General features: G+C 42.2%; 1 protein-coding gene across 1 annotated transcript in view; it reads left to right on the top strand.

Moving 5' to 3' along the window:
* The window catches only part of Mcm6 (minichromosome maintenance complex component 6), a 28156-nt gene extending 3808 nt beyond the window's left edge, over positions 1-24348 (top strand). Inside the window, exons 2-17 of the mRNA XM_021150920.1 lie at positions 1146-1292; positions 3284-3394; positions 5109-5358; positions 7140-7305; positions 7538-7683; positions 8087-8237; positions 10502-10643; positions 12120-12261; positions 13021-13128; positions 14401-14556; positions 15780-15908; positions 16877-17038; positions 19810-19945; positions 20894-21049; positions 22371-22510; positions 23886-24348. Of these exons, the coding sequence (XP_021006579.1) occupies positions 1146-1292; positions 3284-3394; positions 5109-5358; positions 7140-7305; positions 7538-7683; positions 8087-8237; positions 10502-10643; positions 12120-12261; positions 13021-13128; positions 14401-14556; positions 15780-15908; positions 16877-17038; positions 19810-19945; positions 20894-21049; positions 22371-22510; positions 23886-24002 (2359 nt within the window). The 3' untranslated portion in view covers positions 24003-24348. The remainder of the gene's footprint in view (positions 1-1145; positions 1293-3283; positions 3395-5108; positions 5359-7139; positions 7306-7537; positions 7684-8086; positions 8238-10501; positions 10644-12119; positions 12262-13020; positions 13129-14400; positions 14557-15779; positions 15909-16876; positions 17039-19809; positions 19946-20893; positions 21050-22370; positions 22511-23885) is intronic.
* The last annotated feature ends 502 nt before the right edge of the window (positions 24349-24850 follow it).

Genomic DNA, 24850 nt, shown 5'->3' with positions numbered 1-24850 from the left:
AAAGAGAGGCCCATTGGACTTGCAAACTTTATATGCCCCAGTACAGGGGAACGCCAGGGCCAAAAAGTGGGAGTGGGTGGGTAGGGGAGTGGGGGGTGGGTATGGAGGACTTTTTGGATAGCATTGGAAATGTAAATGAGGAAAATACCTAATAAAAAATTAAAAATTAAAAAAAAAAAGAAAATGTTAAATCATCTGGGTGTGTGGTACTGACACACACCTTTAATCCCAGTACCAGAAATCAGAGGCAGGTGAATCTCTGGAGTTTGGAATAGTCTTGGAGTAGTCAGGGCTACACAAAGAAACCCTGAGGTGGAAGAGGAGGGAAAAAGAAGAGAGAAAAGAAATAGATCAGGGCGGGGGAGATGGCCCAGTCGTTAAAAGCACTAGCTACTCGTGTAGAGGACCCAGGTTCTATTCCCAGCACCCTACAGTTCCAGGGACGCCCATTACCGCCTTCTGGCCTCCTTAAGCACCACTACACACATGGTGAACATGCATAGATGAAGGTAAAATACTGATACACATAAAATCTACAATTTTTAAGAAGAGAAAATGTTAAATTAGTTAATTTTGGTGAGGTCTGGGGCTAATGGCTCAGTGGGTACTGCAAACCTGACAATTTGAGTTCAGTCCCTAGGACTCAGTGGTAGAAGGAGAGAGACAACTCCCATGTTTTGTTTGGGTTTTTTATTTATTTTTTAATTCGGAGGCCTGGAAAGGTTGTGAGATCCCCTAGAGCTGGAGTTACAATGACTGCGAGCTTCCTGATGTGAGTGTTTGGAACAGAGTCAACAAGCACTCATAAGAGCTGAGCCATCTTTCTAGTCCCTGTAAGTTGTCCTTTCACATGTGGGACATTGTGTTTACATTGAGTATAAACACAGACATCAATAGAATAAATACATAAATGAGTAAGCATTGTACAACTCATTTTAAAAGTATTCTCTCATCTACTCATCATCATTTTTATGAGATTAAATTTAGAAAAGTAAATAATTTGCCCCAAATCATGTACATACTGAATGTGGACCTCTCTGATCCTAAACTCGATGCTGATTAGTCAATACACTAAGTTACCTAGTGTCCAGATTAATTTTCACTGCCTAGTTACACTGTTTAATGTGACTTGTATGTATCTGCAGGTTCCAGGGTGGTGATGGAGAAATTAAATACTTGCAGTTTGCAGAGGAGCTAATTCGTCCTGAGAGAAACACGCTGGTTGTGAGTTTTGCAGACCTGGAACAATTTAACCAACAACTTTCTACCACCATTCAGGAAGAGTTCTATAGGTAAGAGTGTATTCCTTTTCCCTTTAATTAGACATGAAGCCTGAGAAGCCAGCTCCTTGCCCTGGATGGTCCCTGTAAGGAAGCTGTCACAGTTACTATTGATGCAGGTCTAACTTTAACTTTTGTGGAATATCAAAAAAACAGTTGCTTTTATATTGCTCTCTCATTTTATTTGATCTTCACCTAGCCCATCTCTCCCCTGGAGTAGGTACTTAGTAATTACTCTAGTTACGTCCTAGGTGTAAAGGTCTTTCTTTGCACCAAAGATAGGGATTTTTCCGATGGAGCCTCACTAAGGTGCTGCCCAAGGTGACCTTGGGCTCATGTTTAGTCGTGCCTCAGCTTCCTGAACAGCTAGAATTGCAAGCACACATCACTCATGCCAACTTAGGAGTCTTTATAGCAATAATGTTGTATTTGTTCTGTTAAAAGTTTTTATTATTTTTCTGATTATGGAAGTAATGTATGCCTCTTTTAAATTTTTATTTAAAAGAGTGTGCCATGGTGTATGTGTAGAATTCATAAAAGTTTACATGAGTCAGTTCAGTCCTTCTTCCTGAGGATTGAACACAAATTCTCAGCTTTGGTGATGGCACCGTCTTGCAAACCCATGTATATCTATTCTTTGTGGGGGAGGGGAATCAAGTTACCTGTATGTAATTTTACTACTACCTGAAGTAGTTAACTACTTTACCAAAGTAAGTAACTTTACTACTCCTTGGTAGCCACTCTTTGCAGGTCCCAAGCTTTCAACAGCCTCTCAAGTCTAGCCTTTTATAAGGGTCTTATTGCATTTTGATGACTTCCTATGAGTATATAGTTTTAGAGAGAATATTATAGATAAAGCATCCTGCCCTTTTTAATCTAATGTATAATTTTCAATATAAAATTCCTTAGAAACATTTTAATAGTTTAGTGTAGCATTTTGTTTTATCTGTTTTGAATCAGGGTCTCCATATATACCCTGGTTGGTCTTGATCTTGTTTTGTAAACTAAACTGGCCTCAGACTTAGAGATCTCTCTGTCTCTTTCTCCCAAGTACTGGGATTATAGGTGTGCACCACCATATCCAGCATACCTTGAGTGTTTTAGGGGTAGAAATAATTTCAGCTTGTTTTGTTTATAACTATGAATGACAAAAAACTTTGTTCACAATTTTTGGTCTATATTTCTTCTGAGTAAATATTTGTATAAATATGAATGTTAATAGTAATAAAAGAGAAGTAAAGACACAACTTAGAAGCATGGTCGTGTTTTCATGGTGGATTGGAAGCTAGAGGACTCTAAAATTTTATATTCATAGCTGATCAAGAACAGTTGAAGGGTAACTGGGTGAGATAGCCATGCAGGGGAAAGTGCTTGCTGTATAAGCATTAGGATCAGAGTTCAATTCCCAGCAGCTACATAGACTAGATGTGGTAGTTCATACCTACAACCCGAGGCGGTGGAATGGAAAGAGGGAGGAGACCCCAGGTGCTTATGGACTAGCCAGTCATGCTATTCCGTAGTGGGGACCAGGTTCAAGGAGAGACCATGTGTGTTTAAAAAGAGAGAGAGATACAGAAAGACACCTAATGATGATCTCTGGTTTCACACATGTTCATGGGTACACATACCCATACACGTAAAGAAAAAACTCAGTTGGAGAGATAAGCAGCAGACTTTATTATAAAGCAAGCAGAGGAAAATATAAACTAGGTCATACCAAGTAGGGCTCTGCTTTACTAGTTTGTAGACTATCCAGAGAAAACTAGCAATATTGAACTTAGTGCTGACAAGGTTTTTGGACAGAAAAGTTCCCTGTAGTGTGGGTACTATCTCAGCAGCAGATACTCTGTGGTGGGATAGGGGATGATTGATGAACGTGTCCTGAAATTAAATTTTACAGCTTGATTGTGACCAGATGAAATGCTGTGCTCTCAAAGTTGACAAACATGAAAAAGAATACAGACTTAGTAAGACTAATGTCACTGGTTCTGCTTGCTTTTCAGAGTCTACCCTTACCTGTGTCGAGCCTTGAAGACCTTTGTCAAAGACCGAAAGGAGATCCCTTTTGCTAAGGATTTTTATGTTGCATTCCAAGACCTACCTACTAGACACAAGTAAGGAAGGAACCTTTTAGGGGGGGAAAGGACCCATCATATCACATACCACTTACTGGGCACTTAAAACTTGAGGCACACAGCCATGCGATAGCTGCCTATGTAGTATATAAATCAGCCTTCCCTTGCTGGGTCTCAGGGTCCTCACCTATCACGAAGCACTAATACTGTGCAAGTTCCTCTTGTTTGCTTGTGTCTCTTAAAGATAAGACCTTCTGATCAGGTTTCCTTGTGACAGGTGCTGCCACACCGAGTACATACTAACATTTTTGAAGTATTTAGACCTAACCCAGAAAGTTTAGTTTGGAGAAACTTGTTTTTCCATGGAGCTAGGCTAGGCAATATGAAGTGCAGCAGATACTTAGTATTGCTATCTTAAAGGCACCTTTTAGGGAAATTGGGAGACAAGATTTGCCAAGGGGGGGAAAAATTGAGAACCAAGAACAGTTGCAGAAATTCATGAGTAGAGCCAATGATTGGCACATACCTAATCTCAGCGCTCAGTAAGCAAAGACATGTGGATCTCTTGAATATTTAAGGCCAGCTGGTCTAAAGAGTGAGTTCAGGTCAGCCAGAAATATGTAGTGAAATCCTGTCTCAAAATAAAAACAAAACAAAAGAAAGAATGAATGAATGAATTTAAAAAGTAAAAAAAAAAAAAAAAAGTTCACGAATTTTGAACTTTAATATTAGATTGTGAACTCACAGTATATAGACCTGGCTGGCCTCGAACTCACAGCATTCACTTTTTTACAGAGGTTGCTGTTGCTTCTGCCTCCCGAGGTATTGAGATTAAGATATGCACTAGGATTGGGAGAGATGTTCAGTGGTTAAGAGCACTGGCTTCTCTTCCAGAGGACCAGGTTCAATGCCCAGCACCCATGGCAGCTCACAACTCTCTATAACTCCAGTTCCAGAGCATCTAATACCCTCACACAAGCTTACATGCAGGCAAAACACCAATGCACATAGTAAAAATACATTTGAAAAAGGCATGCACCACCATCCCCCAACCCCAACTTTTTCCTGAGTCTGAGATAGTCCTCATCTAACTAGGCTGACTGGACAGTGAGCACCCAAGATCTGCCCCTTCAGCAACACACTGTGGTTTTAGATGCATATCATGCCACCCACCCAATTTTATTTCTTCAGTATTTTCACATTTCATAGTTGTTTTTATTTATTTACTTATTCTGGGTTTTTGAGACTATTTTTCTGTTCAGTCCTGGCTGTCCTAGAACTTGCTCTGTAGGCCAGGCTGGTCTCAAACTGTGATATCCACCTGCCTCTGCCTCCCAAGAGCTGGAACTAAAGGTATACACCACCACTCTCTAGCTCATTTTTACTTTTATTGTGAATTTGTGTTACATAATTCAAAAGAAATTATGGCCTAGAGAGATAGCTCAGCTGGTAAGAGTGAACTGCTGTTGGCAGAGGACCTGAGTGTAGTTTCCAGCACTAGTATCAGAGACTCACAACAGCTTGTAACTCCAGCTCCAGGAAGATTCCATGTCGTCTGGCCTTGGAAAGCACTTGCCTTCACATGCACACAACCACACAGAGACATACCCATACATTAAGACAAAAAAGCCAAGAAACATTTCTTAGGTTTCTTATGCTGAGTAGACGGTAGCTCAGCGTATGAGATGTTAGGTTCAATCCCTGGAACTGAAGTGGGATAGGATATCTATTAATGTGGTTTGTCTTCAAATAGGATTCGTGAGCTCACTTCATCCAGGATTGGGCTGCTCACCCGAATCAGTGGGCAGGTGGTGCGCACTCACCCAGTTCACCCTGAGCTTGTGAGTGGAACTTTCCTGTGCCTTGACTGTCAAACAGTGATTAAGGACGTAGAGCAGCAGTTCAAATACACACAGCCGAATATCTGCCGAAATCCAGTGTGTGCCAACAGGAAGAGGTTCCTTCTAGACACTAATAAATCAAGATTTGTTGATTTTCAAAAGGTATTTATTTACTTCTGTTTAAACTAGATTCTTATATATAAATGTATTTATTAGACAAATAGATTAGATCAGATTTACTGCTAATAATTCATTTTTGGCCCTTGTAATAACTTATTTAGATGTCAGTTTTTAAGGAATGAAGTGCCCACAGAGGCCAGAAGGTATCAGGTTCTCTGTTACAGATTGTCCTAGTTAGGTTCTGTTGCTGTGATAAACATGACCAAATGGAATGGGGATTGGGAGTGTTTATTTTATCATCTTATAGTTACAGTCCATCATAGAAGGATGTCAAGACAGGGCCTGGCAGGTAGGAACTGAATTAGAGGCCATAGAATAGTACTCAACTCAACTTGTGGGTCTCTACCTAAAACAGAAACATAGATAATTCCATGGCAGTTCAAAACAATAACAGATTCACAGTTATAATTTTATGGTTAGGGTTACTACATGATGAGCTGTATTAAAGGGTGGCCACTTTAGGAAGTTTGGGAACCACTGCCATGGAGAAATGCTGCTTACTGTGACAATCCAGTACCACTTACTTGGGAGTGGCACAAACCACTGTGGTCTGGGCCTTCCCACACCAACTGTTAATCAAGAGAATGCCCCACATGCTTGCCCACAGGCCAGCATGATAGAGGCATTTTTCCAACTGAGGGTCCCTCTTCCCAGATAACTATAGTTTGTGTTAAGATGACAAGAACTAACCAGGACACAGATGGTTATAAGCCTCCACGTGGATGCTAGCAATCTAATTCTGGTCCTGCAAGAACAGTGTTCTTAACCACTGACCACCTCTTCAGTCCTAATAGATTAATCTCCTAACCAATTGAGCTATTTGACTGAAAGGGTACAACATTTTTATGTACCTTGCCTACGTGTATGTAACATTTGCAAAGCAGATCATGATTTTTACTATGGAGCCATCTCTCCAGAACCAAGAGATGTAATTGCTTAACCAGTTGAACTATTTGATGAAAAGTTTTAGGACACAAAATCTTTATGTATTTTTATGTATATGGGTGTTTTGCTTGTATGTATGTCTAGGTACCATAAGCATGCAGTGCCTACAGAGGCAAGAAGAAAACATTGGAGCCTCTGGGACTGCAGTTATTGGTGGTTGTAACCTTCCATGCAGCCACTGCTCCTGAAAGCTGAGCCATCTTTCAGCCCCTAGTACAAACTTTTTTTTTTAAAGATTTATTCGTATATAAGTACACTGTAGCTGTCTTCCGATGCACCAGAAAAGGGCATCAGATCTCATTATGGGGTGGTTGTGAGCCACCATGTGGTTGTGGGATTTGAACTCAGGACCTTTGAAAGAGCAGTCAGTGCTCCTACCTGCTGAGCCATCCTGCCAGTCCTAGTACAAACTTTTTAGATGAATAATAGTATGTGTCAAAGGTCTATAGGGCAGGGCCTGTGAAGATAGTTTAGTTAGTAACATGTTTGTTAACAACCATGAAGACCTGTATTTGATCCCTAGTACCACATAAAGAGCCAAATGTGGTGGCGTGTACTTTGAACTCTGTGCAGGGGAAGAAGAGGCAGCCAGATCCCTAAAAGCTAGTTGGTGAGTTCTAGGCCAGTGAGAGACCCTGTCTTAAGAAAGAAGGGGGATGGTACTGAGGAGTGACTCCTGAGATAGGTGTGACTACCTTCATACACACAAAGAGAGAGGTGCACAAAGAGGCTGGGTTATGTGGGCATTTATAGCAGTTGGTTTCAGTTGTGTAGCATGTGAAAGCATCTCTTTGTTTTGCTGTCGGTCTTGGTTATAGGTTCGCATTCAAGAGACTCAAGCAGAACTTCCCCGGGGAAGTATTCCCCGGAGTTTAGAGGTTATCCTGAGAGCTGAAGCTGTGGAGTCAGCCCAAGCTGGTGACAGATGTGATTTCACAGGGGCACTGATTGTTGTGCCTGATGTGTCCAAGCTTAGCACACCAGGTCAGTAATTTGTTGCTCGGATGTTACCAGTCCTGGATTTGGCTTCTGGAATCTTCTTTGTATGTAACCTTTTTGGCTCCCAATCAGGATGAGCACAGAAGTATGAAGAGAGTAAAAAAAAAAGATTTTTCTATGAAAGGTGCTATTTTAACTTTGGCTTATTCAAGTACATTAGTTCCTATGAGCACTATTAGTGTTTGAACTGTGAAACGCCTATCTTTCACTCTTATAGGAGCACGTGCAGAGACTAACTCCCGAGTCAGTGGAGCTGATGGGTATGAGACAGAAGGCATTCGAGGGCTCCGGGCCCTTGGTGTCAGAGATCTGTCGTACAGGCTGGTCTTCCTTGCCTGCCATGTTGCACCAACCAACCCAAGGGTAGGTCTTATTATTACTTGTTTGTTTATTGTCCTAGGGATTGAGCATAGGATCTGTGCCTGCTAGGTAGAAATTGGGCTCCATCCTCAACCTTAGTGTGAGATTTACTAAGATGGCAGAGCTGGATAAAGAAAGTGCTTTGCTAAGGCTCATTTTCATCTTCATATCAGTGATGAACTTACTACAATTCAGAGTAATATAAAACAATGGTAGCTTTTGTTTTCCTCTCTGGACAAAAGATAGGCTTTTACATATCTTTAGTAACTGAAGCCTAGTTTAGGGACTATAGTAAATAAATCACAACTTTGACCTCCCAAGTGATCTTACTCTAGTAGAATTTCTTTCCCTTTATGTTATCTTGGTTCTCTATAATGTCTTTCATCTTGTTTTTCTTCCACTTCAGTTTGGAGGGAAAGAACTCAGAGATGAGGAACAGACAGCTGAGAGCATTAAGAACCAAATGACGGTGAAGGAATGGGAAAAGGTGTTTGAAATGAGTCAGGACAAAAACCTGTACCACAATCTCTGCACAAGCCTCTTCCCTACTATACATGGTAAGAGCTCTGTTTGTGATAAAAACCTGAGATCAGTAGTAAGCACTTCATGGATTCAGTACTGCTTCAGGGATTTTCATGAAGAGATTGCTTTTAGAGCTGAAGAAATGACTCAGAAGATAAGATTACTGGCTACTTTTTCAGAGAACCTGAGTTTGATTCAACAGTATTCACAACCATCTATGACCCCAGTTCTAGAAGATCCAATGCGTTCTGGCTTCTGAGGGTACTAGACCTGCGTGTGGAACATAGGCACACATGCAGACAAAATACCAATGCCCTTAATAAAGATGATGCATCGCCGAGCAGTGGTGGCGCATGCCTTTAATCCCAGCACTCGGGAGGCAGAGGCAGGTGGATTTCTGAGTTCCAGGCCAGCCTGGTCCACAGAGTGAGTTCCAGGACAGCCAGAGCTATACAGAGAAACCCTGTCTCGAAAAACCATAAATAAGGAAGAAAGGACGGGTGCATGCACCGGCAAAAGCTGTAGACAACCAAAAGGTAGACTGTGGCTAGAGCTCACGCAGGGGCTCACTTGACTTGACTTAGTGCTGGTGGATAGTTGGATTCCTTATGAGTGAGACATCCAGTGGGCAGGTCTTCACCACAAGCAGCTCATTTAGCACAGAGCATGAAACAAAGCAAGGAGGAGACAGTGCTTTCCTAGTCTTGGAGTTCACATAGTTACTTGTTAAAATTCAAGTCACACTAGGCATAATAATACTTATATTCTCTACCATCAAGGAGGAGGCTGACCCAGGGGTTGCATGTGAGTTTGAGTATAGCCTGGACCCTATCTACAAGAGTCACTAAATTCATGCCTACTTCAAAGGTAGAAAATTAGGTTCCATCTCCTTTGTTTGAGACAAGATCTTACTTTGTAGTCTCAGCTGCACCATAACTGTAGACCAAGCTAGTCTCAAACTCACAGGACTGGAATTAAAGGAATAATCTACCACGACCAACAGGTTCCATCTCGGTTTTTGTTGATTTTAGGCTGTCCTTGAATTTAAGCGATTCACCTGTTTCATCCCCCGGGTGCTGGATCAAAGACATCTGCCAGCATACTTGGTTAGGTTCTCTCAGATTAACAAGTATGAACGTTTCTATGGACTACTTAAAACTCATCACACCCTCAACACGTTTGTCTCATAGGTCATGTCAGCTTTGCTATAGAACAGATTTTTAGCTTTCTGTTTCTATATGTGTTTACATATGTGTGCTTGGGATGGTGGGCAAAGTCAGCGTGAAATGATGTCCTCAGGAGCTGTTCACCGTGTGATCTGTTTTGGCTTTGGTTTTGCGGCGGCCTTTCATTAACCTGCAGCTCTTCGAGTAAGCAACACTGGGTGGTCAGCAGAGCCTACTTAGTAATCTTCCAGTCTGCTTCCCCAGCCCTGGGATTACAAGTGTAAGCCGCTCTACCTGGATTTTCATGTGGTTTCTAGGAACTAAACACAGGCCCTGAGGCTTACCTGGCAAGGGCTTTAACAAGTGAACTGTCTCTTGAGCCATTGCTTTAGGTTTTTTTGGTTTGTTTGGGTTTTTTTGTTTTGGTTTAATAAATGGTATACATTTGCCAAGCGTCATTTTGGTAGTGGGGTTCACTCACCAATTCCATGCGGAGGCAGGTGGGGGTGGGACTAAGGGGTGGCCAGCTAATAGAGGCACTGTAAATCGCATTCAGCGTGTCAGCCTATCAGCTCAGTTAGTGCGCATTTATTTAGTGTTGTTCAACAAAAGAAGCATCATCCCAGATTCCTGAAGGACCTGGAGCTGCCACTGGCAGAACGAGCAATGGACTGCAAGGGTAGCACACTCATGCCACTCCAGCAAAAAGAAAAAACTTAGAAAAGAAAAGAAAAATGTGGCAGTGTAGGGTGGACGAGTCTGTATTTGTGGGAGAAGTCTTTGAGGAAAGGGCCTCACATAGGAAGTGGACAAGAAAAGCTCTTGGGATGGTGAGCATGGGCAGTTGATAACTGTGGTTGGGAGAAGACACTTATGGTGACTTCTTTTCTCTTGGTTAAGTTATGTTGTACCTGAGCTGTTTAGTTCCCATGTATATGTGTCATACCAAGAGGGAAGACACAACTGAAGGTCAGCAGACAGCTTTGTAGAGTTGGTTATTTCCTTCTACCTTTACATGGTTTTCTGGGATCAAATTCTAGTTTTCTGGCTTAGGAGGCAAGGATCTTTACCTACTGAGCCATCTTACCATCCCCCTGAAAAGTTAAGTTTTCATTTTGAGCTTTTCATTTCAGGCAATGATGAAGTAAAACGCGGTGTCTTGCTGATGTTGTTCGGTGGTGTTCCTAAGACAACAGGGGAAGGAACCTCTCTTCGTGGGGATATAAATGTTTGCATTGTTGGTGATCCAAGTACAGCTAAGAGCCAATTTCTCAAGTAAGTATCTGTCTGAGGTAAAGAAGCTGAGCGGGAAAACCTGTGCTGTGTGCTTGCAGGCCACCTCCGCTACCAACAGTGCAGTCAGTGTCGCCTGCTCATTCTGTTTTAGAGACAAGGTCTCTGTGTAGCATGTGTCACTGTGTCCAACTAAGAAGTGTTAGATAATTGCTTTACGTAGTTTCCCACTTTCTGTTTAATATATTTCTGTCATTCATAGAATATATGAGTGACCAGAAGGTAGACAGCATTGTACTTTTATGTAAAAACATGTCTTGTTTTAGCCATTTTTAGGATTAGCTCTAATCACTACCACTGATTAGATGTCCCCAGAACATCTTTTTGTTCTCCTGAACTGAACCACTGAACGCCACAGTCCTCCACTCCCCTCTCATAGTTCCTAGCAAGCACAATTTTACTTTGTCTAATTAATAATTAATAGGCAGTACACTGGCTATTCATCATGCTGAGGTGATGAGGATCTACTTTATGCATGTACTGTATTGTGTTTTGTACATAATCAATAGATGGATGTTTCAGTTGTTTGTATTCTCCCATTATATAGTGATAATACTGTGAAAATCACTAGACTGAGAATCAGAGGCTCTGCTTTCCTATTTTGTTTTCAGACAGGGTTTTTTCTTTATAGACCAGAACGGCCTCAAATTCATGGTCTTGTTGTCTTAGTCTCCCAAATACTGAGATTAGAAGCTTGTAGCACACCCAGCTCTACTTCTTATTATTTATTTATTTATTTATTTATTTATTTATTTATTTATTTATGAGACAGGGTTTCTCTGTATATCCCTGGCTGTCCTGGAACTCACTCTGTAGACCAGGCTGGCCTCAAACTCAAGAAATCCACCTGCCTCTGCCTCCCAAGTGCTGGGATTAAAGATGTACACCACCACTGCCCAGCATCCTTAATTTTTAAAGATATTTTTTTCTTGGTTTTTCGAGACAGGGTCTCTATGTAGCCTTGGTTGTCTTGGAACTTGCTCTATAGACCAATCTGGTCTTGAAGTTGTGGAGATCGCCTCTCTCTGCCTCCCAAGTGCTGGTGTTTAAGGCTGCATCACCACCACCTGGCTTTCTTAATTTTTATTTTTTTAGTGTTTATTTTTGGGAGCTGGAAAAATAGCTTAGTGAGTAAAGGCACACCCAGACCTGGTAGCTAAAGCTTAGTCCCTGGAACTTGTGTACGGTAGCAGAGAGAAATCAGAGAGTTGTCCCTTGGCCTTCGTTTACCACCCCTTCTCACACACACACACACACACACACACACACACACACACACACACAAAAAGTTAAAATAAATGTGGTTGTTAAGTTCAAAGTTGATGTTCTTGTCTCCTATTCATTCTATCTGACAGGAATGAAGTTGAATCCATTTTAGAACTCCTGTTAGCTGATATTTCTGGAACTGGTGTAGTGTATTGATGTGCTAATGAATCTTTGTGTGATATTCTTAAATAGGCATGTGGATGAGTTCAGTCCCAGAGCTGTCTATACCAGTGGCAAAGCATCCAGCGCTGCCGGCTTAACCGCAGCTGTGGTGAGAGATGAAGAATCTCACGAATTTGTCATTGAGGCTGGAGCGTTGATGCTGGCTGATAACGTAAGGACATTGTATGCTGTTGGATATAGGGAAATCAGAGTATCCTTTGACCTTTTAATAACAAGCTATAGTTTTTAGTGAATGCATTAGTATGTTATTCAGTTTTATTAATCTCCATTGAATTGCGACTCATCATTCGTTGGTACTTTCTGAGCATCCCTTGAATGTGTTGATTACTGTGACTAGACCATCCCAGTTTGTCACTTTGCTAACATCTCTAAACAAATCTATCCATGAATACATAGTATATCATCTATAATATTTGGCAAAGATTCATTCATTGTGGTACTCCTTCGCTCTTTACTTTTCCAGTCAGTCCGTATTTACGGTTGGCCGGGAACCGTCTCTGCCACCCACAGTCTTTGATCACAGATGTGCACTGTTACACACAGCCCCAATCTTCTCATGCTGAGGTTTAAATTCCGCAGTCCTGTTACCTGCACATTATTTGTTTTGCTTGTAGGTGTTATTTGTTTGTTTTGCTCTTAGATTTAGTGAGTCAGGCATGAGATTCCCTTCTAGCTCTGTTCTGTTGAATAGTCTTGCCTAAACAGGAATTAAAAATGTTTATATCTCATCTCCATTTGCCTAGGGAATAGAAAGGTCTCTGGTAGGAAACTTTGTAAGTTTACCATCTTACATCTGCAAAGCAGTTTCTCTGATTCCCTTACACAGGCTAGGCAAGTAAGTACTCTACCCCTGAGCTGAATCCTTGGCCCTGCCAGGAACTCGGTTAATGGTAGGTCTGTTTGGTTGCAGGGTGTCTGTTGTATTGATGAATTTGATAAGATGGACATGCGGGACCAAGTTGCTATTCACGAAGCTATGGAGCAGCAGACCATCTCTATCACTAAAGCAGGAGTGAAGGTGGGTATTCCCCAACCATGCCGATGAGACATCCTGTTAGAGACATCCACCTGATGGGATACATTGTTCCGATGTGTAGTGCTAATCTGAAATGTAAAAGACAGGTGTTGTTGAGGGTCTAGAACAACTGTGTTGCTGTGACAGAAAGTAATGGTACTGATGTAATTTTTAGCATTTCATTTTTCAGAAATGTAAAGCTTTTTAAATATTCATTTATTTGGGGGACTGCTTTGCCATCTATGTGACAAGACAGCTTTGTGAATTTGGTTCTTTCCTTCCACCTTTACATAATTTCTGGGGCTTGCATAGAAGGAACACAGAACCTGCTGAGCCATCTTGCCAGCTGTGTTTTGTAAACGTTTCATGAGCAAAATATGCATTTGTTGATTAAACTGCCTTCTTGTTATAACCAAAAAAGTTATTGGTCCCAGTACCACAAATTACTCAAAAATCAACAGGTAATTTAAATGAAATTATCTGACTACCATATGGTAGCCAACATTAAAGAGGATCTTAATTTATTAAAAGTAATAGGTTTGGGGGACAGACAGATGGCATAGCAGTTAAGAGCACATATGTTCTTAAGAGGACCAAGTTCAGTTGCCAGAACTCAGAGTGGGTAGCTCACAACTCCAGAGATTTCAGCGTCCTCTCTGGCTCCTATAGATAGGCACTGCAGGCACATGCACGTACATAGAGAGGCAGACATGCATACACATAATTTTAAAATTAAATCTTTTAAAAATTGAAAACTAAATATTTTTAAAGTACTACACTGATGTATATATTTAAGAGAAATCTTGTACAACTCATAGTACAGTGGGTACTAGGTATGTGCTGAGTATGCACAACTGAGCAAGTGCATGCAGTCCCTCCTTTAGCGTCTTCATTTTATTAGCAGTCTTCCTGTTGTAGCGCCTGTTAGGTCCACTATGATTTGTTAGCCTCATGGCACTCAGCTGCATGAGCCATACATGGGGAGGTTTTCAGTCTGGTGTGTCACAAGCTATGTTAATTGTCATGTCAGCTGAGGACCTCCTGTGTCTAGTTACAAAGTAAATTCCTAACAGAGTGCTAGCTAAAGGACTAGTGCCGTTTGTCACCATGTAGAAAAGCCTGCTGCGCTGGTACCATGCTTGAGTTTGGATCATTCAGGAACTGAAAAAGCTTTTGCTTCCATTTAGGTAATTGCATGAGATAGAACTTTTTCTTGTATCTATATTGGCCAATTTGGGTTTGTGTTTTAGTGTCATGGTTTTCTCTTCTGGTCAGGCAACTCTGAATGCCAGGACATCCATTTTAGCTGCAGCAAATCCTGTCAGCGGACACTATGACAGATCAAAATCTTTGAAACAGAATATCAATCTGTCGGCGCCCATCATGTCCCGCTTTGATCTCTTCTTCATTCTGGTGGATGAGTGCAATGAGGTAACCACTGATGCTGCTGGTGCTGTTTCCATTTCTGTTCAGTTTCGTGACCTTTTGTGCTTCTTGGGTGTAATGCTCCTGACCTGAGTTAGTCGTTCTTAGATCTGAGTATTCAACCTTAGCATCTCAGATGTGTGTGAACACACAAACAGCCCACTACCCCACAAGGTCTTGTGTGACTCATGCTGGCCTTGAACTCTCTGTGTAACCCACCATGCCCACGTTTATAGGATACACTCCTAATCGATAAGCAGGAAGCTCTATTTCAATAATTAATGCAAAATCCTTGCTTCCAAACTGACTTGAGACATTATCTAAATAAAACTGCCTTGCTTTTGTGAATGTTTGGGGGCCTTGGGCTGAGGTTTCTCCTCTTTTCCTTTCACAAGTACACAGACGTAGTTAACTCATGGATGATAGTGTAGTGGCTAAGAGGACACACTGAAGTTAGGCTCTTCAGTCTTGTCCTTACTACTTAGACCTCGGTTGGATAATAAAACTTTTCAGGGACTCAGTTTACTTCTACATAAAATAAAGCTATCATCTGCTTCATGAAGATCGCTTCTAGACATACATGGAAAAACCGTTTCATATAAGAAGCTCCTGCCGGGTGTGGTGGCGCATGCCTTTAATCCNAGCACTTGGGAGGCAGAGGCAGGTGGATTTCTGAGTTCGAGGCCAGCCTGGTCTACAAAGTGAGTTCCAGGACAGCCAGGGCTACACAGAGAAGAAACCGTGCCTCAAAAAACCAAAAAAAAAAAAAAAAGAAGAAGAAGAAGAAGCTCCTATAAATGCTCTGCTGGGGCTATTTTGAAATTTTTTTTTTTTAATTTTTTTCTTCTGTTTTGGTTTTTGTTTTGTTTTGAGACAGGTTCTCTATGTGGCCTTGGCTATCCTGAGATTCACTATGCAGACAATGCTGGTCTCAAAATGACAAAGATCTACCTGCCTCTGCCTCCCAAGTGCTGGGATTAAAAGCATGCGCCACCACCAATGACTTCTCAGGAACATAGAAGTAAGATAGGGTCTCCTGGAGCATAGACTGGCCCTGAACTGCTTATATAGTTAAGGCCTAACTCCTGAGGTTCCTGCCTCTACCTCCTAAGTGCTAGAATTGACTGCAGGCCTTTACTCCATGCCCATCACATACATCATCCCTTACTAGGTAGTACTTGGGAGTCAGTACTACTATGACTGAAAGACGTTCTCTTGTTCTGGATCAGGTGACAGACTATGCTATTGCCAGGCGCATAGTAGACTTGCATTCAAGAATTGAAGAATCGATCGATCGAGTCTATTCCCTTGATGATATAAGAAGGTACCTTCTCTTTGCCCGACAGTTTAAACCCAAGGTAATCTGCCCTGCCAGACCTGGATAAGTCAGTCGTGGTGCGTGTGGGTGTTAGAACTCGATGTAGATAAATGGGTTCTGTGGAAATGAACTGAACGGAGCTTTAGCTTTGGTTTTAGTCTTTTGAGGCACTCAGGTCTAGGCTAGCCTCAAACTCAATCCTGCTTTAGATGCCCACTTCTCTATTTATAGGAATGTGACAATATGCCTAGCTGTATTCATTTTTTAAATATCCTCAAATCTTTAGCTTATTGTTTGAGAATTGTATTCTTGAAGAAGATGTGTTTTTATAAATCCACCTCTCGCTTCTAAACTTTTTATTCCTTCCATATCCACACCACTTTTCCTTCCTAATTTTGTATACTCCTTTTAAAACCCTCTAAGTCCACTATAATCTCCTTAAATTTCACATTTTTGTGTTGTTTTGAGTACTGGTTTCTTCAAAAATGGTTAAATTGTTAAATACTGAAAAAAATATTTTAGCCAGGCATGATAGTCTATATAATGAAACCCTGTCTAACAATAAGGATTGTGAGCAACTTTCATATAAAGAGTATGAATTTGCCAATATTACTGTTTACTGAATTTCTTGCTCTGAAAAACTGAGGGCCTTTTAAGTCAGTATATGCTGTCTTTTTCCCACAAGCCCGTATAAGTTCATGAGCTAAGCCTCAGGATAGACTTAGTGCTAATGAGCTTTGACATCTTGAGGTACATTTCATTTTATTCTCTTGCTTCCTGTGTTAAACATCATTTAGAAATGGTCAATTGCTTATACTGGTCCATTGTCTTCATATTCATAAAATTAGGACATGACTGTTTCCTGGAGTACTCCCATCCAGGACCCTCTTTAGCTGACATTTAATGTAGTCAATCAAATATGTGTGTGTGTGTGTGTGTGTGTGTGTGTGTGTGTGTGTTGTATATATATAAATAAATATCTCCTTGACTTGACTGGTTTTTAAACAGATTTCCAAAGAGTCAGAAGACTTCATTGTGGAGCAGTACAAACGTCTCCGCCAGAGGGATGGCTCTGGGGTCACCAAGTCCTCATGGAGAATCACTGTGCGACAGCTTGAGAGCATGATCCGACTCTCAGAATCGATGGCCCGCATGCACTGCTGTGACGAGGTACCAGCCCCTCGGGAACAGGAATGCCTCTGATAAACATGGGAACAGGAATGCATGAGTTGACTTTTAGGCGGGTGTTTATCTTTGTTATGGAATATCTCACAACCAGTTGATAACTATTCTCCCAGTAAGAATGTTGCTATCATACGTTTATGAGGTATGCTGTCTAGACTAATAGTAATGGATAAAAGTGTTTATTATAATCAGTAAATTATGGAGTGCAGATACAGGTGAGTACTTACGCAAGAGAAACCTATTTAATCTCTACAGTGGCCTTGGCCTCTGGCTGGGAATACAAATGTGACTGTGACTCCTGCCTCAGAAGGACTCTTCCTCCTTAGGGTTGTATAATCAGTGTGTGGCAGGTTTGGGTATTATTTTGGTTTTGCATATGCCAGGGCAAAATTAAATTCAGGGCTTTGTGCATGCTAAGCACACTCGTGACTCTTACCTTAGCTCCATAGATTTTTAATTGCTCTTGGTGCCCTAGACTCAAAGCAAATGTCGGATTATGGGAAGGGGTGATATTGGAAGCCACACATCTGCTTCAAACCAAGAGGCTTTTGTGTACTTTTATATACAAAGTTCAGTTAGAATTCAAATTTTGTCTGTGAAAGGACTAGGTTCATTTGTTGTGTTTCTGAAACAGGTGCTCTTTTGGTAACCTGGCTTAAATTCCCAGCCCTCTGCCACAGATTACCATGGGTGGAATTATAAATGCAGTTAGGTTTTGAGATAGCATTTAAAGCCCAAACTGGCCTTGAACCCAGCATTGTATCACATGCCTATAATCCCAAGGTTTAGGAGGTAGAGGCAGGAGATCATGAGTCAAACTCATCCTCATCTGCATTTCAAGTTTGAGGCCAACTTCAGCTGAATGGGTCTTTGTCTCAAAAAATGAATCAATAAACAATTTTTGGGAATGTTGTAGATACTTGTGGGGGGTGCTAGATTCAGTTCTCAGTACTGTAAGGGAAGGGAGAAAGGAAGAAGCCATGTGGTGGTGGTGGCACACACCTTTAATTCCAGCACTCAGGAAGCAGAAGCAGGTGGATCACTGTGAGTTCAAGACCAGCCTGATATACAGAGGTAGTTCTAGGATAGCCAGGGCTACACAAAGAAACCCTGTCTCAAAACAAGGAAAAACATAAAGAAAATGGAACTGGGGAGATTGTATGGTTTATGGTTAAGAATATAGAGGGCCCAGATTATATTCCCAGCAACCATGTGATGGTTTCCAGCTGTCCATGACGCCAGTCCTAAGGGATCCAATACCTTCTGGCCTCTGCAGGCTCTGAGTGCATATGGTGCACAGACATAATTTCAGACAAATGCACATTAAATAAAAACGAAATAAAGGGAGAAAAGTGTATACTGCTCTTGTTAGGTCCAGTTTGCCTCCCAGCTCCATGCTCCAAAAATAGGACTTAGATTCAAAATATATTCACAGATACCTTGGCCATACAACTACTCCGACTAGATCATAACTAAAGATAACCTGTTTATTTTAATCTACATTTTGCCACGTGGCTAGTTATCATGTCCTCAGGTGTCATGAGTCTGTCTCCTTAGATCTTCCTGGGCAGATCATTCTCCTTCTAGTCCCACTTCCCATTTCCTGCCTAAGCCATAGGCCATAGGCTTTTTAATTGGCAGGTGATACATCCATACAATATCCATATTCTTGCAAACCAGAGTTTGGTTCTGTCTTAGTCAAGGTTTTTATTCCTGCACAAAACATCAAATTGGGGAGGAAAGGGTTTATTCAGCTTACACTTCCACATTGCTGTTCATCGACAAAGGAAGTCAGGACTGGAACTCAAGCAGGTCAGGAAGCAGGAGCTGATGCAGAGGCCATGGAGGGATGTTACTTACTGGCTTGCTCAACCTGCTCTCTCTCTTTTTTTTTTTTCCTTTTTAAAGATTTATTTTATTTATATGAGTACACTGTAGCTATCTTCAGACACACCAGAAGAGGGCATCAGATTCCATTACCGATGGTTGTGAGTCACCATGTGGTTGCTGGGAATTGAACTCAAGACCTTTGGAAGAGCAGTCAGTGCTCTTAACCGCTGAGCCATCTCTCCAGCCTTCAGCCTGCTCTCTTACAGAACCAAGACTACCAGCCCAGGGATGGCACCACACACAATGGGCCCTCCCCTCCTTGATCACTAATTGAGAAAATGCCTTACAGCTGGATCTCAAGGAGGCATTTCCTCAACTGAAGCTCCTTTCTCTGTGATAACTCCAGCTGTGTCAAGTTGACACAAAACCAGCCAGTACAAAACCCACATTGGGGCTGCTTACAACTGCCTGTAATTCCAGCTCCAAGGAATCCAGCACTCTTTGGTTTTTGGAGACAGGGTTTCTCTGTGCAGTCCTGGCTGTCCTGGAACTACCTCTGTAGACCAGGCTGGCCTCGAACTCAGAAATCCACCTGCCTCTGCCTCCCGAGCGCTGGGATTAAAGGCGTGCGCCACCACTGCCCTGCTGAATCCCAGCACTCTTCACCCCTCCACAGGCATCTGCACTGGTGAGCACATACCCACACACAGGTACATAGAATACATGCATAGATACAGCTGTGTCAGTTCATATGCACCTGTGGAAGGTGAGAGTTAGTCTGTGATCTTGATAGTATATGATATTGTCAATCATTTCCACCATCTTAGTGAGTTAATAGTGCCATACAGGGGAGAGCACCGTGTTCTTTCTTGGCTGTTTGGTATAAAGTATCTTAACATAACTAAGTTGTCTGTTTACTGCCTTAGGTCCAGCCTAAACATGTGAAGGAAGCTTTTCGATTACTGAATAAATCAATCATCCGTGTAGAGACGCCTGATGTCAATCTAGATCAAGAGGAAGAGATCCAGATGGAGACGGATGAGGGACAAGGAGGCGTCAATGGTGAGGAGCTTGCTCATCTCATTGCCTGTCTGTAGACAGGTTCCAGTCTTGCAGGGTGTTATGGTACCGGCACGCTTGTCAGTGGCTGTGAATGGATGTATTCAAAGGGGATTTTAAATTAAGTATAAGCTGAAGGACAGTTAAGTGGTTGTACAAAGTATATATGCTTGGAAGACCAAAAGAAAGCACATCAAAATGAACAGATCCTTTGTCCTCTACTCTTGCATGCAATATTCTGTTTAGCTCTTGACTTTGAAATATTTTCTTGGGCAAGTAGAAGGTTCAGTGGGTAAACGCCCTTATCTGAAAACCTGGTGATCTTACCATGTAAAGGTAAGAGGACTGAATAACCTGATTTCTGTTCACGTGCGTCCATATGCATAATAGCAATTTAAAAGATTCTTAAACTTCTCGATCACATTGAACAGGTGAATAATAATTTTTTCCTTATAACACTACAAATTGACTTTGTCAGATGCAGGGGAAACGTCTTACTAGGTAGCCTAAGTTGTCTTAAATCTCTAGCCTCTGGTTCAGCCTTTGGTTTTTTTCGAGACAGGGTTTCTCTGTGTAGTCCTGGCTGTCCTGGAACTCACTCTGTAGACCAGGCTGGCCTCGAACTCAGAAATCTGCCTGCCTCTGCCTCCTGAGTGCTGGGATTAAAGGCGTGCGCCACCACCCCTGGCTTGGTTCAGCCTTTTAAGTGCACAAATTATAGGTGTGTACCACTGTGCCCTGCTGCAAATGGTATCAATAAGATCTCTGTCCCCATCTCTGACACTCTTCTCAAGCTAGTTGTCTCCACTAGTAGGGTTTTAATTTGTTTCAGATTTATCTATAAAATGGTTGTTTTCTGAAGTTTGTATTAAGCATAGAGAGTGTGCATGGGCACTAGATGGGCATGTTGAAGGCACAAGGAAGGACTTAGGTGTTTGTTTCCTTCCTTAGGTCATGCCGACAGCCCTGCCCCTGTGAATAGGTTCAACGGCTCCAGTGAAGATGCCAGTCAGGAGACTGTTTCCAAGCCCTCCCTGAGGCTGGGCTTTGCTGAATACTGCCGAATCTCTAACCTCATCGTGCTCCACCTCAGGAAAATGGAAGAAGGTGAGTATGTATCCCAGGCTGCTTATCTGCTGTCGGTCTTACATGCGCTTTCTGCCGCTTCTGATGTTAAGCGTTGTGTTAAGCTTCAGAAGTCAGAAGAGATGGTGGTTTGTGTTGGCTGAGCCTTGGGTCGTATCAGCATAGCCTCCCTACAAGCTCATTGTCAGAAGAGTACAGATCACTCTGCAATACAGGACGTAAATACCGATGTTCCTGTGTTTAGCTTATGGTTTTGAAGCAGAATCTTTAGATCTGATGATAGAAACAACATTTTTGCAGGTGGAAATGACTATAGTTGCTTTCTTCCCAACAGATGTCTTGCAGGGTATTTGTATTTATCTATAAAATACCACAAATGTAATACAACCCTCCTTTGTTACCTGGTCGGTGGGACACTTGGCCACTTTTTACCCTCAACTGCTTTGCCATGGTTTCATATTGCTTTCACGGTTAGCCATGGGTACGAGGATAAGCCATCATCTGTTAGAGCCGAAGTTCATTCTTTTTGTGGGTGTAGCCATTTGTGTATGGGTGCCCATGGAGAACAAAAGGGGGACTTGGCTCCCCCAGAGCTGGAGTTACAGTAGGTTGTGAGCTGCCAGCGTGTGTGGTTTTTTTTTTTTTTTTTTTTTGGTTTTTCGAGACAGGGTTTCTCTGCATAGCCCTGGCTGTCCTGGAGCTCACTTTGTAGACCANGCTGGCCTCGAACTCAGAAATCCGCCTGCCTCTGCCTCCCGAGTGCTGGGATTAAAGGCGTGCGCCACCACGCCCAGCTACCAGCGTGTGTTCTAAGAACAGAAAAGTTCCAAAGACGACTCTGTGATGGCTTCTAGGCATAATTCCCCATGCACAATTCCAATCTGTGCTGCAGACTTTCACAGCCATGTTCACCTAGTACTTGAAAGAAACTGAAGTAGACTCAGAAGTAGATTCTGGCTGAATGCAGTGCCTACGCTTAGTCTTAGCACTTTGACAGAGGCAGGTTTGTGTCTGAGTTCAAAAGCAGCCTGGTCCACATAGTGAGCTCCAAGCCAGCCAAGGCTACAAAGTAAGAAGGTCTGGTCTCAAAAAAACAAAAAACAAACACACCCTGAAGAGGAGCTTACCAAACCATGTGATTGTGTGTGTGTGTGTGTGGTGAGGACTAGATCCAGGCCGTAGTACATCCTAAACACATGTTCTAAAACCACTGATCTTTACTTTTGCACCTTATTTTGCAGTTTCTAAAATCAAGCTTACAGTTTTTCCTGTGTGTGCCATGAATTGTGTGGCAGTTTGCTAGAGGTCAGTCCTTTTCAATAATGTGTTTATTTGGTTGCAGAGGAGGATGAGTCGGCACTAAAGAGAAGCGAGCTTGTCAACTGGTACCTGAAGGAAATCGAATCAGAGATAGACTCTGAAGAAGAGCTCATAAATAAAAAGACAATCATCGAAAAGGTTGTTCACCGCCTCACACACTATGTAAGTGTCCACTGCCTGGGCTCCAGGGCACCGTGAGGGAGTGCCTCTATCTGTAGGCTTTCTGATGAATCATTGGGGTGTGGTCATAATTGTAGTTGAGGAAAATTAGCCGAAAGGAAAGGACTTTTCCTAAAATAAGCAGAATTTAGGTAAAAGCTGAGCAGGCAGCATTTGAGTCTTACTTTTGGGTGGGCTTTTTGTGGTGTCTTTATTTAGCTATACTAGTATTGAGCCCTGGGTTTGTATGTGCTGGGCAGACATGCCTCTGTGCTGAATTCTAGGCTCCTGTTCGGGTGTTTTCTAACTTTCTGTTTTCACCCTGTCGGTTTCATTCTATGTAATTCTCGACCGGCCCACTAGCATCACCTGATCCTCGGCCCCACTCCCACCCCCAGTCCAATAATCAGTTTTATTTGAAAGTTCTTTTCTACTTTGTTTGGTAAAAATTACTTAGGGGCTGGAAGAGAAGAGGACAGATGGTGTGTTCTACATTTATTTTTACTTGTTCAGAGAAAAAATTCCCAGATGAATTATGTTTAGATATTTTGTGTTTGTTTTTTTAGAGATTATTTCTCACTGTGAAGCCCACACTGGCCTAGAATTCAAGGTCTTTGTGCCTCAGCCGCCTGGGTGCTGGTATTCTAGGATGTATACCACCATTGGAGTGAAAGCTGGGGAGAGTTCAGTGGTTAGGAGCATGCACTGCTCTCCCACAGCACTCAGGGTGGAGTCTCAGCACCCACGTCAGTGGCTAAAACCTACCTGCACCTCTTCAGAATAGTTAAAAAGAAGACATAGAAGTAGGACCTAGCTGACACGCACTTAAATCCTAGTGCTCGAGTGAGGGCAGGAGAGCTACAAGTTTCAGGCTGGTCTAGCAGCATAGACTGCCTCAAAAGGGCCAATAAGCAGTGATTAAAAATGAACAGATTTAGATATTAGAGAATTTTTTGCACAATCTTAAAATTCAAGCACAGCTGTTTGGAAGTTATATTGACAAGCATTTGATAAAATGTGTAAGATACCTGGGGCTGATCTTCCAGAGGTCCTGAGTTCAGCAGCCACATGATGGCTCACAACCATCTGTAATGGGATCCGATGCCCTCTTCTGGTGTCTCTTCTTCAGACAGTGTGCTCATGTACACAAAATAAGTCTTTTAAAAAAATCACAATACCTGCTAGGTTTCTTAGTTTTTCAAGGCAGTTATACCGAAAGGTTAGCATCCTAGTAAGAAGGGGGTTGAGCAGGACACTGGTAATGGTTTGAAGGTATGGTTCTGGTCCAGGGCCTTTTTGAGAGGAAACAAGAAAATGTAAGTATTAGGCATTTGGAAGCATCCGTGGTTCTGGACTGAGGACAAACTGTGCTCCACAGGATCACGTTCTGATTGAGCTCACCCAGGCTGGGCTGAAAGGCTCCAGTGAAGGAAGCGAGAGCTATGAGGAAGATCCCTACCTGGTAGTCAACCCTAACTACTTGCTTGAAGATTGAGGTATTGAAGGTAACTTGATGGCCAGGGACCTGTGGTGTCCTACCCTTAGCCTGGACCCTGAACGGCACTGAAAGACAATTTCTGGAGCAACGCTTGAGGAGGATTTGAAAAGTGATGGCTGAGTTCATGGCCCTGTGAATTTCATACTGGGACAGGCTTGGGCACTCTGTCAATAGGCTTCTTGTCCTATTGAAGTTGGAACCAAATCATGTTGTTTCTGTAAGACATTTTCTTCATGTATAGGAAAAGCCTGCTGCATCTGTCATACATGTGTCTGTGGAAATTGCTTTCTTCTGTTCCCAGCCACTGCTTTTACTCATGAAAATAAAACAACTTGTTCTGTGATTGTCTGTTGGATTCATTTCTACTCTTGCTTATTGCCTCCATTTCCATGAGTGACTTTTTTCTGGCTTATTCGCTAGTAGAAAGACCATGATAAGCGAGAGTTCTTGGTGACTTTCTGAAGTAAAATCCCAGTGGTTTTGCTGGGGTTTGTTGTTTGGGTGTGGGGGTCAGGGTGTCTGGGGTTTTTTGGGGGGAGTGGAGCGGCTGGGTTTGGGGGGAACTTATGTAGCCTGGACTTGAATTTTTGATCCTCCTGTCTTAATTCCCACATCTAGCTTCTAGAAGAAGGACTGTTTACCATCTGCTCAGTACTGATTTATTTTATTTCTTTCCTAAAGATAGTTCTTTGGGATTGTTCTCAATTAGTTTGGTGGGGGCATGGGTCCTGTGGTATCTGCTCAGGCCCAGGACAAGTTGCTACGTGGGTTCCTAGGTTGGATCCTGCTATCAGGCTTGACTTCACATCTGGTTGCCAACATTTTTGTTTAAAGAAAAATACTGA

The sequence above is a fragment of the Mus caroli genome, chromosome 1, assembly GCF_900094665.2.
Source record: "Mus caroli chromosome 1, CAROLI_EIJ_v1.1, whole genome shotgun sequence".
In the NCBI taxonomy this organism is placed as follows: Eukaryota; Metazoa; Chordata; class Mammalia; order Rodentia; family Muridae; genus Mus; species Mus caroli.
This window is presented reverse-complemented; position numbering and strand designations above follow the sequence as displayed.